The sequence below is a fragment of the Mus musculus genome, chromosome 1, assembly GCF_000001635.26.
Source record: "Mus musculus strain C57BL/6J chromosome 1, GRCm38.p6 C57BL/6J".
In the NCBI taxonomy this organism is placed as follows: Eukaryota; Metazoa; Chordata; class Mammalia; order Rodentia; family Muridae; genus Mus; species Mus musculus.
The window spans coordinates 135,645,771-135,659,603 of record NC_000067.6 but is presented as its reverse complement, the minus strand read 5'-3'; the positions used below and the strand labels follow the sequence as shown (position 1 = coordinate 135,659,603).

Below are 13,833 nucleotides of genomic sequence, written 5' to 3'. Positions count from 1 at the left end.
GGACTGGCAGCCAGTGGTTTCAAAAGAGTGAGCAGCACACACCGTGTGCATCCAGGGGTAACTGGTTCCTGGATCTCTGGAGAAGCCAGCAAGTCTGAGCAGTTGCAGTGTAGTCAAGAGGGCGTCAGACTCTTTTGCCCTGGGAGGAAAGCAGAGGCAGTAGAAGGGGCAGCCACTGGCGTTAAGTGAGATGATAGATGTGCTAACAGGCAGGATTCCCAGTCAATCGGTGCCCGACAGAGAAATGACTGTCTTTCTCTTCCCCTTCATTTCATGGTTTACTATGCCTTTGGGCCAACCACAGGCTTCTGCAAAGCATCCTCTGAGTTCTAGGTACCACCAGGCTCCACCGCCAGGCTCCAGACACTGGAGGAGGAAGCAGGCCCAGCAGACTGGGAGTTTGTTACCCGGCTAGGGACCCAGGCTTTGTGCTACAATGACACCACAGGCAGAGCAGGCCCCAGGGTGAGCTCCCCAGCCCTGTCCTCTTGAGTCTCTAGCTGTGGAAGCCCAGAAGCATGCTCACAGTCATCCACCATCAAGAGCTGGGAGCCTAAGCGGGCTTTCTGTTTTCCTGGAGTTTTTATTCATATGTATATATATTTTTCTTTTTTCAATTTCCCTTCCTAATTTGGCTTTGTTTATTCTCTTCTTAAAGTGGGATTGCTCAGGAGTTTATTCAAATAAATGATCATCAGTGTATACAGAGAGATAGAAAAAGAATGTGCTCTTCGGAATTGCGTATCACAGAGGAAGGACACAAGCGTTAGGGTCAGTCACACAATACCAGACGTGTGATCACAGGGCTGGGTGGCAGTGGTGCCTGCCTTTACTCCCAGCACTTGGGAGGCCGAAATAGGCAGTTCTCTATGAGTTCAAGGTCAAACTGGTCTACAGAATGAGTTCCAGGATAGCCAAGGCTATACAGAAAAACAAACCAACCAAAAGAGATTGAGAGAGAAAAGAACAGACTCATGGGTGGAGAGTGAGGGACTGGGGGAGCTGGGATGTTTGGACTGAGGCACACACACGTGCTCCATTCTGGGTTTCTGCTGCAGTGTGCAGAACAGCCCCAGCCTGCAGAGCCCCTGAGCCAAGCTGGCTTCTGCAGCTCCCTGAACAGCAGTGACACGTTCAGCAAGGTGAAGATTTGGACTTAGCTGGCCTGGATTCTGATCTCTTTCAGCCTTTGAGGTCGTCAGGGAAATGGACAGTTCTACTTGGCTGTCCTTCAACCAAGATACCATCGCAAGACCCACTGAAGCAGCCAGTAGCAGTTTCTGAGCTATGCAGGGGCAGACACAGGTTTGTCTTTGTATCTTTGATTCTGGGGCCTGTGGAGAGGAATGACTGTATCCATTGGTTCTTGAACTACTTTTCTTTTTTTGTAGCGTGCTATCAGTATTCCTGAACCCATCTTTGTCCTTCTCTTTTGGAAGCCTGAGCCAGGTGCTGTCAGCCCCATAGTCACAAGTTCATCTGAAACCAATGTCACTGGACAGTCTGTGGAAGAAGAACTTGTCCCTTGGAAGCAAACAGTTAACTTCATTTTCAACCCCATGTAGTGTTTATCTATCTGTGTTAGTCAGGCTCAGATTGAATCATGGGGGCGAGGGGGTGTCACTGTGGAGTTTATCATTCAGACCAGACCCTCTGTTGTAAAGGATACCACATAACAGGTCATCAAGTCAAGGCTGGAGTACTGATGTCCCAAATATGACTGTAACCCCAAAGAGGTTTGTGTGTGTGTGTGTGTGTGTGTGTGTGTGTGTGTGTGTGAGAGAGAGACAGAGAGAGACAGAGAGAGACAGAGACAGAGAGAGACAGAGAGACACAGAGAGAGAGACAGAGAGAGACATACAGAATAGGAGAAAAGAAGGAAAAGGAGGGAGTAGAAAGAGGAGAGATGAGGGAAAAGAAGGAAGGAAGGAAGGAAGGAAGGAAGGAAGGAAGGAAGGAAGGAAGGAAGGAAGGAAGGAAGGAAGGAAGGAAGGAAGGAAGGAAAATGAAAAAAAAAATCTTTGAGAGATTGTGTGGTCCCAGGTGAGTGCATACACCATGCTTGTCCCTGGGTCACCTCCTCCTAGCACGGCCCCTGAGTAGGAGCTTCCATTTCTCCCTCTGTCTCTGTCCCATCACCCCTGACTCTCTGTCTTCAGATCAGAACTTTCCACAATGACAGAGGCCTAAGGTCTTCTGTACCTGCCCAGTCTGCCCTTTGCTTGTGGTTTGCTGCAGATGTGTTTGCCCCGGGCATGGACACAAAAACCCCAGGTCTCTCAGCTCAGCAGTGAGCTTCAGGCTGCTATCTTGTAGGCCTCCGTTGACTCTGAGAACTCACATTTCCCAGAAGGTAGCTAGTGAAGAATGATGTCAGACTCACCGCCAGGCTGGGTGAAGAGAAAACTTGTAGGAGACTCCAGCCAGGGACCACACAGTCTCAAGACTCCCAGTCCAGAGTAGTCCTCGTCTACAAGATTCTAGTGATAGTAGCATGGTTCAGAGTGTGGACTCTGGCCAAGTTCAAGGTGTTTCTACCTAGTCAATGCATAACTCTGAACAAGTTAGTTTATCTCTCTGAGCCACTATAAAATGAGGACAGTGCTCGTATCTTCCTTTAGAAGGATGATGACGAAAAGCTTTAATCCCAGCACTTGGGAGGCAGAGGCAGGCGGATTTCTGAGTTCGAGGCCAACCTGGTCTACAGAGTGAGTTCCAGGACAGCTAGGGCTACACAGAGAGACCCTGTCTCAAGAAGAGTGGCTCTTATGCCAATTAAAAGAACTTGGCGTCCAAAACCACACATGCAGTTTGCAAGGTGAGGGAAATAATTTGTCCATTTTGGACAAACAGTTAGGTTCGGTTCTTGCATGTTTACTGAGCACTCTCCAGTGCAGAGGACAGGGCTGGGCACAGGAGAGTAGGCAGGAGGTGACCCTAGTTTTAGGGGCTCACCACCTGTCAAAGAGACATTTGCACTCTAAAGTATAAGACAGGACAGTTGGAGCTGAAAGCCAGTGAAAGGCTGGAGGGGTTCAAGGGGACTGCGGCTCCATGGAGGATGTGCCTTGAAAGCTGGCCTTGCTGGATGCCGGGCTTGGGCATGGTAATCATCAATAGAAGGTAGACACCCAGGAAGCAAGGACACCTTAAGCCCAGTACTCCTGGTAGTGTGGACTCAGAGAGTTCTCAGAGGCTAACCACACCCAGGGCCCTCAGGGTTCCCTTTTAAACAAAGGAGCCTGCTCAGCTTAACTTCAGAGCAAAAGGGCATGTCAGAGATCCATAACTTCTAGAGCTCGTGGGAGGCTGGCAAACTTCAGCTTCTGTCCACATCAAGCCACGAGGAGCCTGGCGTGACCAACCGTGTTCCTGTTGCCAGAACTCTCAACCACTCATCAAGGAGGTTCTGTCCCACCTGCCCACTTATCACTGAGCCCATCAGTGTGGTAGACAGAAGGAGCAGGAGGTGAGGGGGCTTGTGGCCAGCCCCACACTGTCCTGTCTCTGCTGAGCAGACCATCACCTGCACTTGGCAGGAAACACAGAAAGCTGGGGAGATGGAGCCACGCCCCTCTCCAGCAAAAAGCCAGAGAGCTGTGGTGTGTCCAGGTCTTTATCTCATTTCTACTGGGGACAGCAGGGTCTCCCAAAGAGTACTTGACACCAGACACCATCCTGGCTGGAGTTTACCTTCCATGTCCTACTTCAAAATGAGATGAATGGCTGAACAACCCTTTATGGCCTTAGATGTGTTTGTAAATCCCAGGACTTCTTGTTCTCCTGTGTTTCCCTTTTCCTAGAATTTGAGGACCAAATAGTGGAAAGAACTGAAAACAGACAGACAGACAGACAGACAGACAGACAGACAGACAGACAGACAGACAGACAAAAAGAGGCACAGAGACACACAGAGAAAGAGAGACACACACAGGGAAAGAGACACAGAGACAGACAGAGAGACAGAAGTGCTTGTTGGCAGGGGGGGGTTCTCCAGCATTTCTGTGGGACTCCTGAGCCCATCTCATTTGTCCTTACTATCTCCTTCCTCACTACCCTCTGTCTCCTAGACTCATTGTCTCTTGGCCATTTGCCTATGAATTGCTAAGCTATGCCTTCTATTCCTGCCCTTTACAGACTTTATGGATGGCTAAGTCAACAACTCAGCCAGTGTTTATTGACATCTACCTTTAGAAACACCAAAATGCACTGGGCTCAGCAGACCTTGTATTGGATTCTGTTGCAGTAGGTAGGAGTGGGGTGGGGCTGCGGGTTAGTGAAGGGTGCTGGCTGGATGATGAAGATGTTTGCCCTTGAACTGCCCCTAGACTGATGGAGGAAGTAACAGAACTCTCCAGAAGGAGAGGCTAACCCTAAATAAAGACAAACAGATGCCTGATGTTAGAGGTGATTTTGAATGCTTGGAGAAGCAGATTGGTGGCAGACCCAAAGCTGAGGTCGAGCTGGGACTATTTCTTCAATAAACTGTTTTTGAGTATATTACAAAGGATTGAAGGGTGGGGACAGGTGTGGAAGGGAGAGGACCCCTAGGTTAGAAAGCATCTATGTGTATCTTGGTCCTTCATTACCAGACTTGGGGTACTTCATTGTCCATGACCTCAAGACCCCTGGAATTCCCTTTTGTGGATTCATCCATGGCCTCTTTTCTTCTTCTTCTTCTTCTTCTTCTTCTTCTTCTTCTTCTTCTTCTTCTTCTTCTTCTTCTTCTTCTTCTTCTTCTTCTTCTTCTTCTTCTTCTTCTTCCTCCTCTTCCTCTTCCTCTTCTTCTTCTTCTTCTTCTTCTTAATTATTATTTTAAAAGATTTGTTTTTATTTTATGTGCATGCATGAGTGCGTGGCACATGTGTGCAGGTACCTGCAGAGGCCAGATGAGGGTGCCAGTAGGTCCTGTGGGAGCTGGAGTTACAGGCTTGCCAGACATGGGTTCTCCGGAAGAGCTCTTAATGGCTGAGCTGAGAGCTCTTTAGCACTGTCTCTCAGGGTTAAATGGAGCAGTAGGCTGTTCCTTCCTGGAATTACTAAGTAGGATCCTCTAGTATGTACAGTTGTAGCATAATTTGTTTATCACTGAAGGATATAGGAGTTGCCTCCAGTTTTGCCTCGTTAATAATTTTAGAAAAATCATTTGCATAGAGGTTTTCTAAATAAAAGTCTTCATTTCCCTGGGATACACAGTTGTTAGATTGTATGTTTAGTTTTGGCTTTTTTGGGTTTTGGTTTTCTTGTTTGCTTGCTTGTTTGTTTTTTTAAGACAGGGTTTCTCTTGGCGTGTGTTTAGTTTTTAAGGAAACTGCTAAGTCATTTTCCAAAGCAAGTAGAACTTTTAACATATCCACAGTGTTGGGGTGACCCAGTGTCTCTTCTTCCTCGGCAGCTTCTGGCATTGGCAATACTGTGAAATCTGGGCCATTGTAACACGTGAGAAGACATAGCTCACACTGGCTTTAATTTCCATGTCTCTATTGGGCAGTGAGTCTGAATTTCTTTTCATGTGTTTATTTAGCCATCTGTATGTTCTCTTTCATGAAACAAATCCTCGTTTGCCCGTTTTCTAATTAAATTGCTTGTTAACTGACTGACGAGTTTCGAGAGTTCTTTGTGAATTTGATCCACTAACTTCTTGTTGGCTCAGTGGTTGGCAAATATTTTTTCCTACTCTGTAGCCTTTCTCCCCCCCCCCCCCAACCAGGCCCCCTTACCAAGACTTAATATAGAACCAAGGTTCTTAAGAAACAAAAACCAAAGCAACAACAACAAAAAACACCACCCAGTCTCTCCCTCTACGAAGTTCTGATTGTCCTCAACCCCAGTCTTCCTGGCATGGTTTCTTAGCCTCTAGAATGCTGGGATTAGGTATATGACATCACACGGGACCAAACTTAGCTAATTCTGATAAAGTCTAACTCATTGTTCTTTTTAAAATTTTATATATATATATATTTTTCAAAGTGTGGAACTCTTCACCTAGGTTCAGACCTCAAAGATGGTTTTGTATACCTTTCCTCCCCAAATTACCACCCCCCATAGCTTCATATGTGACATTTAAGTCCACAATCTGTTCTGAGTTGTAAACGCTATAACTTTTATTTGCCAGCTGTAATTGCCATCTTGGAGGCTTACTGCTGAACAAGCTCACCCTTTCTCACTCTTTCTGAACTCTGGCTGGTGGTTCAACTCAGCTGTTTTGGCTCAGACTCCTCTTCAAGCTGACTGATTCAATCTGGCTTCTCTCAGCTTCTCACTGAATTGCTGTGCTTGGCCTCAAATTAACTCAGGCAATACTTTCTAATCTTCTGGCTCCTTGTTATTCTCTGGCATCAACTGCTGACCTGCACTGAAGTACATGAACTCATGAATGAACATAACCCCACTGCACTCCCAAGTCACTGAACTGAATGCAAACTGCACTGACTGAATGGAAATCAACTGTACCCACTCTGAACCGACACAACTCTACTGTACTGAACTCAACTGACTGACTCTGAGTTGCTCTTAAGTAGCTTCTCTTTCCTGTCCTCATGAGAGTTAGACATAACCTACCTCTGACTCATTCTGTCATATCTTTCTCCATTTCATCACTTTGTCTGCCCCTCAATTAGACATCACTTTCTTTTTTTAAAAAAGATATTTATTTATTATATGTAAGTACACTGTAGCTGTCTTCAGACATCCCCAGAAGAGGGTGTCAGATCTCATTAAAGATGGTTGTGAGCCACCATGTGGTTGCTGGGATTTGAACTCAGGACCTTTGGAAGAGCAGTCAGTGCTCTTTAACCACTGAGCCATCTCTCCAGCCCATCACTTTCTTTAAAACAAAACAAAAAAAAATTATTTTTTGTATATGAGTAGCTGTCTTCAGATACACCAAAAGATCCCATTACAGATGGTTGTGAGCTACCATGTAGTTGCTAAGAATTGAACTTGTAGAATCCAAAATAAATTCAAGACCACCCAGCCCCTTCCCACCCACCCCCAAAGGGACTTTCAGAAACATAGTGGTCAAAATGACCGGACTAAGCCTGCAGCTGCCAAAACAAGATTAGCAGTTCCCAGAAAAATTCCCCTACCCTGCCCCACACTGAATTCTGAAAAAACAAAAAAACAAACAAACAAACAAAAAAAAACCCACACAAACTGCCTTGACCTTGTCGCTAGAATCCCCCATGACATTAATAGCTGTGTTGTTAATAGCTGCGACCTTAATAGCTGACCCATAAGTTCAAAATGTACTGCTACTTTGCTGATAACCCACCATAAGGGCAAGCAGAATGAGTCACTAGGCCAAAGGTAGTCACCCTATGCAAACCAACCAATGCCTGAAAAGGTTACTTGCTACACCAATGAAAATGAGCCAGCTAGCCCTATTGCCTAAATCTGCCCCCCTTACAAGGTATAAAAAGTGTGTTCTTTCTTTCTGCGGGGTCTTTCTTCTTGCCTGCATGCTGAGGGGGTCCCCAACGCATTAGATTAATAAAAAAATCCTCTTGCGGTTTGCAGTGATGGCAGTCTCTGTGGTCTTTGTGAGTGAGGGTCTTTTGGCAGACTCCAACAGAATTCAGGACCTCTGAAGTAGCAGTCAGTGTTCTTAACCTCTGAGCCACCTCTCTAGCCCCTAGAAATCACTTTCAAACATGGCTGCTTCCTTCTACAAACTAACCTTACCTACATTGTTTGGGATTAAAGGTGTGTAGTAAGGGCGCATCTGTATTCTAGCCAGAGGGACTCAAGGTGTGCGGTGAGTCTGCATTTCAGCTGGATCACACAGACCTAGAAGGTTTGGCAGAGCAGCCATGTTGCTGGATTAAACTTCCTCTACCCTCGGTTATTATCATAGGACTGAGTTCTTTTTTTTTTAAACCCACATCTCTATTCAGTTGCTTTAGCATCACTCATTGGAAAGGCTCTTTGCTCCACTGAGTTACTTTGATAGCTTTGTCCAAAAAAAAAAAAAAAAAAAAAAAAAGTCAGTTGGGCTTGGGGTGTAGCTCAGTGTAGATTTCTGCCTAGCATGCATGAGGCTGCAAGTTTGAGCCTCAGCATAGCTTTAATAGATTGATTGAATCCATAAAATTCAGTTGGGCATATTTGCACGGGTAGACTTCTGAGTGTCAGTTCTGTTCCTTCCTGCTCGGGAAGCTTCCTTTAGTAACTTTTTTCTGGTTTATTTGCTGGTGACAAATTATCCTAATTGTTCTTTATTTGAGAATTTCTTGATTGTTCTTTTTAACTTCCGAAGGGGTATTTTACCAGTTATTGGATCCTAAGTGAGTCATTTATTTCTTCTAGAACTGGAAAAACATGGCCCCACTTCCTTCTGGCCCTTGGGGTTCTCAACAAGAAACTGAGTTTCCTGAGAGAAAAGGGGAACTATGTGTCTTTTAAGAATTTCAAGACTTGCAAAACATATTTATACCTATTTATTTATTTATTTATTTATTTATTTATTTATTTATCTATTCATTTATTTATTGGATATGTCACTCACACACACAGACACACACACAGAGGAGTGCACTTTCAGTGGGTGAACTAGAGATCAGAAAACAACTTGCTGAAGTTGGTTCTCTCCATCCATCATATAGGTCCTGGAATTGTCCCTGGGTTGTGGTTGTCAAACTGGTGAGCCATCTACCTTCCTTTTTTTTGCATTGATGTAGCCCATCTGCCATAGCCCCGCCTCAGCCTCATGAGGGCTGGTATTACCTGTCTAGCTTTCAAGATTTGTTTTCTTCATCATTTGGTTCTAAGTATTTAACTGTGGCTTGTCATATCATAGATTTATCTGTGTTTCTCCTTTTGGCATCTGCTGTTCCCTCGCACCTGTAAATCTGTGCTTCTTGCTTGGTTAACAGTAGTTCCTTTAAAAAGCATCCCTTTCCAGCTCCTCCCTGAGACTCCCATGACATAAAATCTAGATCTTTTACTATATTCCCAGAGGCCTCTAAGGCTTCTTTAGTGTTTTCTCTCTGCCATTCAGTCTAGTATTTCTTGTGCTGCCTTCAGTTCACTGGTTCTTTGCTCTCTCTCCCCATCGATTCAGCTCTTGATCTCATTGTCTATGGGCCTCTGTTTTTCAGTTACCACAGTTGTAGTTTAAAATGTTCCATCTGGCTCTCCTCCATGGCTCCCCGTTTTCTTGGCCATCAGTGCTGCCCTGGTGGGAGGGAGAGGGAGGATTCCACCTACTACTCAGCCTCTCCTGATGTCACCTGGTGGGCCAGAGGAGGGACCTCCTTCCTGCTGGGTGGGGTTGGAAGTCTATCTGCCTGTGGTCTTCTCCACCAAGGCCGAGAAGCCCGGTCTCAAGCCAGCAGGAGGGCATGGAAGTTGGGCTACTCCGATTCCTCTCATTTCACCTTGAGAGGGTTGCTGGTGATGGCATCACTGCTTGGCAAGGGTGGGTTCTAGCTCCCCACATGGCCTTTTTTGGTATAGTGAAGGTGGGGCCATGATTTTTCCCACAGGGGTTGAAAAGACTAAACAGTTCCTAACAGTCTTCAGCTAGAGGGGGCAGACTCTTGTTGAGGTTTTTCTTGTTCATACTCTGTGGAGTTTCTAAGCAACTGGTCATTTTGTTCCAAGTCTGGGGTATATGAAGCAACCAGAACAAAACAAAACAAAACAAAACAAAACAAAACAAAACAAAACAAAACAAAACAAAACAAAGAAACAAAATCAAAGCCAGGAAGCTCATCACCATGTTGTCCCTCCAACCCCAAGGTCCCTGCTCCACCTGCCATCTCCTTGGTACCCTTCAGAGCCTCCTTATGTTTGCTTTATATATGAAGTCCAGAGTTTTGAGTTTTACTTAGTGGAAGAAATCAGGGGAAGTGCTTGTTTTTAGTTACAGTTCTTTAGAAAATCAGAACCAACAGAAGACACAAATAGACATGGATAAAAATATCCATGCAAGAGGCATTTACAAGGAGTCTTGGCCAGCACAATTCCAGAGGCTGAGAAGTCCCACAACAGGCTGCCTGCAAGCTGGAGACCTGGGTGTGGCTGAGTCCAAATCTAAAGGCTTTGGAACTAAAGAACTTGATGGTATAAGGCTCGATCCAAGGCCAAAGGTCTTGGGACACCAGGAGGATACAGATACAAACCTCAGAGCCCACAGACCAGGAGACCTGGGGTCCTGATGGTAAGGGACTGGATCAGAGGCGTGTTCTCCAACTTTGGAAGGTGGAGAGAGAATACACATTCATTTTTTCTCTGCCTTTTTGTTTACTTGAACTTTCAGTTAACTGAATGGTGTTCTCTCTCTCTCTCTCTCTCTCTCTCTCTCATACACACACACACACACACACACACACACACACACACACACACACACACACACACCTGGTAATGCCAGCTCTTTTTATCCATGTGTCCAGATACCAGTTCTAGAGAAAATCCTTGAAATTGTGTTTTACCAACTCCTCCTCATCCAGTCAGGTTAACCATCACACCGCTTCATCCTCCTCAAATGATTCCTTGAACAATCATTCTGGCAACACTTAAAGACAAATTAAACTATTTGTTGTTGTTGTTATCATCATCATCATCATCATGTTTGTTTGTGTCCAGAGACCTCAAAGTCTAGCAGATGAAAGACCATGAGAACAAAAAGACCTCCTACCATGTTCAATCCACAAGTAATTTGGTTGGAAAAGTTGAGTTGCTACCAGAGCTTAAAGGGATGTTGTTACCATCTGTTAGGGTTTTATTGCTGTGAACAGACACCATGATCAAGACAAGTCTTATAAAGGACAACATTTAAATGTGCCTGGCTTACAGGTTCAGCTATTCAGTCCGTTATCATCAAGGTGGGAGCATGGCAGCATCCAGGCAGACATGGTACGGAAGATGCTGAGAGTTCTACATCTTCATCTGAAGGCTGCTAGCAGAATAATGACTTCCAGGCAGCTAGGATAAGGGTCTTAAAGCCCACTCCCACAGTGACACACCCACTCCAACAAGGCCACACCTCCAAATAGTGCCACTCCATTGGCCAAGCATATTCAAACCATGACACCATCCTACCTGGGATGGACAGAATAGGGTCAAAAATGGCTTCTTAGAGGAGATAGATTATGTTTGAGCCAAATAAACAGATTTCTGGGTAGACTTGATGACATTGGGCATTCTATCAGAGAAGGCAGCAGGTACAAAGGCTTAGGGCATCAAACAGCAGGGGTCTCTCGAAGTTCCCCACTAACCCAGTTAGGGATGACCCGAGAAGGTGTCTGTATGATGTAACTTACCCGAAGATAGCAGAGGTAGGGAGTGTGGCACAGAGGTATTGTTTACTTTGCCAATCCTTAAAGGGATTTATATATAAACCGATCGGCCAGATCTGCCTATCTTAGTGGTCTCCAAGAGTAGTCAATGCAAGAAGTCAATGTAAGGAACCAGCTAGTGGGCTTTTCTTCCGGCTTAAGGGCTAGTTCAACACACAGTGGTGGAAGCGGATGGCAAGGGTGAATCCAATTACTTAGGAGACAAGGGTCACAGGATGCAGTGGCTAAGAGAGAAGGGAAGAGCTTGGTTCCTGACACATGGCTCCAACTAAGAGAAGGGATGCCAGGTGTGGAGAAGGGAAGAAAGAAAATGAGTTCAGCTTTAGAGGTTTTGAGTTTGGATGTCAGATGGACAAGACTCTAACAACAGAGGTTAGAGGTGAAGGACAGAGGCATCCTGCAGGACGTGGTGGCTTACACCTTTAGGGAGTCTCTGTGAGTCTGAGCTCTGCCCGCTCTACATATCAAACTCCAGGCCAACCAAGGCTATGTGGTGAGATCCTGTCGAAAAAGGGAAAAAAGAAAGGAAGGAAGGAAGGGAGGGAGGGAGGGAGGGAGGAAGGAAGGAAGGAAGGAAGGAAGGAAGGAAGGAAGGAAGGAAGGAAGGAAGGAAAAGAAAAGCCAGGAGTGATAGCCTGCACCTGTAAATCTAGCGCAGTGATGAGGGACAGAAACAGAAAGACCTTGGGGGCAGTCAGTCTAGTCAAAACAGGGTCAAGCTCAGTGACAGTCACCATCTCAATCAATCAGTCATCTATCTATCTATCTATCTATCTATCTATCTATCTATCTATTTATCCGACACTTTAGAGACAGAGGCAGGTGTATATCTGTGAGTTTGAGACTGGTCCACACAGCAAGTTTTAGACCAATGAGCTATACAGTGAGCTTCAAATTTTTTTAAAATAATAATAATAAAAGAATATAAGGTGGTAAGAAAGACACTCCGTGTCAACCTCCTGCCTCCATGTGTGTACTCATGGGCAAGCACACCTGTGCACACGTGCACAAATGAAATGTACTGAGAGGGCTGAGAGGACTGACACAGAGGAACAAGAACAGAGTTGTCACACGTGCATGGTCAGGGAGGAACCATGGAAGTTGGCAAGAGAGCGTGAGGAAGGCTGGGCATAGCCTGGCTCGCTTCTCTATCAGTTGTATCATTTTGTTGTTGTTATTGTTTGGTTTTGGGAGACAGGGTTTCTCTTTGTAGCCCTGGCTGTCCTGGAACTCACTCTGTAGACCAGGCTGGCCTTGAACTCACAGAGATCTGCGTGCCTCTGCCTTCTGAGGGCTGGGGTTAAAGGTGTGCATGACCACCACCCTAGAGAAACTACTTATTTATTACAAGAGGACTTTTGGCACAGGTATCTGGTTACCTGAGTTATAGAAGAGCCGAGGAGCTGAGTTAGGAGGAGGAAGTAGCCAGCAGACCTAGACAGACTGGAACTGGGCCCTATAGGATCTGGAGCCATCTTGGAGGCACTGGGCAAGCAAGATGTCTTGGAGCTTGCTAGATGCTTTCTGAGGCAGAGGAGAGGATTGTTCCTTCTTTTCATGTCTTGGAGGTGCCTTCTGCTAGCAGAAGTCTGCTGACTCGGAGCTGACATAGTTAGGCCAGGGCCAGCCAGCCTTGCCCTGAAGGATAGAGTCAGGGCATATGAGAGAGTAGATGTGTGGGCAATTTGCAGACTCCCACCCCCAGCTCCCAGAGAGAACACACAGCACAGTGGCCATTGGCCCAGCCAGGCTGGCTGACCCAAGAAGAACGGTCCCTAGGACTGGGACTGTAGGAGAGCATGAAAGAGTTTTGCTCAGAAAAGTGCTGAGCTTAGGTCCCGTGCTAGGCAACAGCTCTGGCTATTTAACTGGAGAGCTATTAGCCTTGACATACTGCTAACCAATCTTCAATGCTCTCCTTCTCGTTTCTCAAACTCTAACTCTAACTCTCTCTCTCTCTCTCTCTCTCTCTCTCTCTCTCTCTCTCTCTCTCTCTCTCTCTCTCTTTCTCTCTCTCATCCTCCTGCCTCCAATTGCAAATTTCTGGCATTGTAGAAGCGTGCCACCAAGCCTATGCACCTAAGTTCCAAACTCATAAGCGCAGTCTAGTCTCAGGCTCTTCTCAGTGCTGGTCCTTGCCCCTCAGCATCCCCAGCCTCTATCCTGAGTGCTAGGCCTAAGGCCTGGCACAGTGGGTCTTAGCCATCCTCTAGCAGTCCAGCTGTCTAGATGAGGCCAAACATGGTGGCTCTGCACGCCTGGGGCTCAGCCCATTTGGTGGCTCTCAGCCTCCTCTCTGCCTGGCTGATTTCTTTGTGTGCCCTGGCCAGGCCCATGCTGCGCCAGGCCCGCTATGTGGGTATAATAGCCCTGATCTCTGTGCTTGTCAGAGAGGAGCCAGCAGGGGCAAGGCCCCATCCAGGGCTCATCAGCCCTGTGCCCCAGCTGTGTTAATTACCCAAGCCCTCCAACAAGCCCACCCTGTCTCCCCTCTGCAATTAAAACAGAAAGCTCGTTATCTTTGCTGCTT

The 13,833-nt window shown here is 46.2% G+C and overlaps 1 protein-coding gene across 15 annotated transcripts in view; it reads left to right on the top strand.

Moving 5' to 3' along the window:
• Nav1 (neuron navigator 1) overlaps positions 1-13,833 on the top strand; it is a 253,771-nt gene that overhangs the window by 28,747 nt on the left and 211,191 nt on the right. For 11 of the 15 annotated variants that reach the window (XR_003954495.1, XR_878320.2, XM_006529378.4 and 8 more), the window contains one exon: positions 1,187-1,305. The exons of 3 other annotated variants lie outside the window; for them this stretch is intronic. Coding sequence is in view for 10 of the 12 variants with exons in the window: in XM_006529378.4 (XP_006529441.1) it covers positions 1,288-1,305 (18 nt within the window). In the remaining 2 variants the exon portion in view is untranslated. Of the gene's footprint in view, positions 1-1,097; positions 1,306-13,833 lie in introns of those variants that run through there. One more of the 15 variants, XM_017319805.1, reaches the window with a different exon arrangement.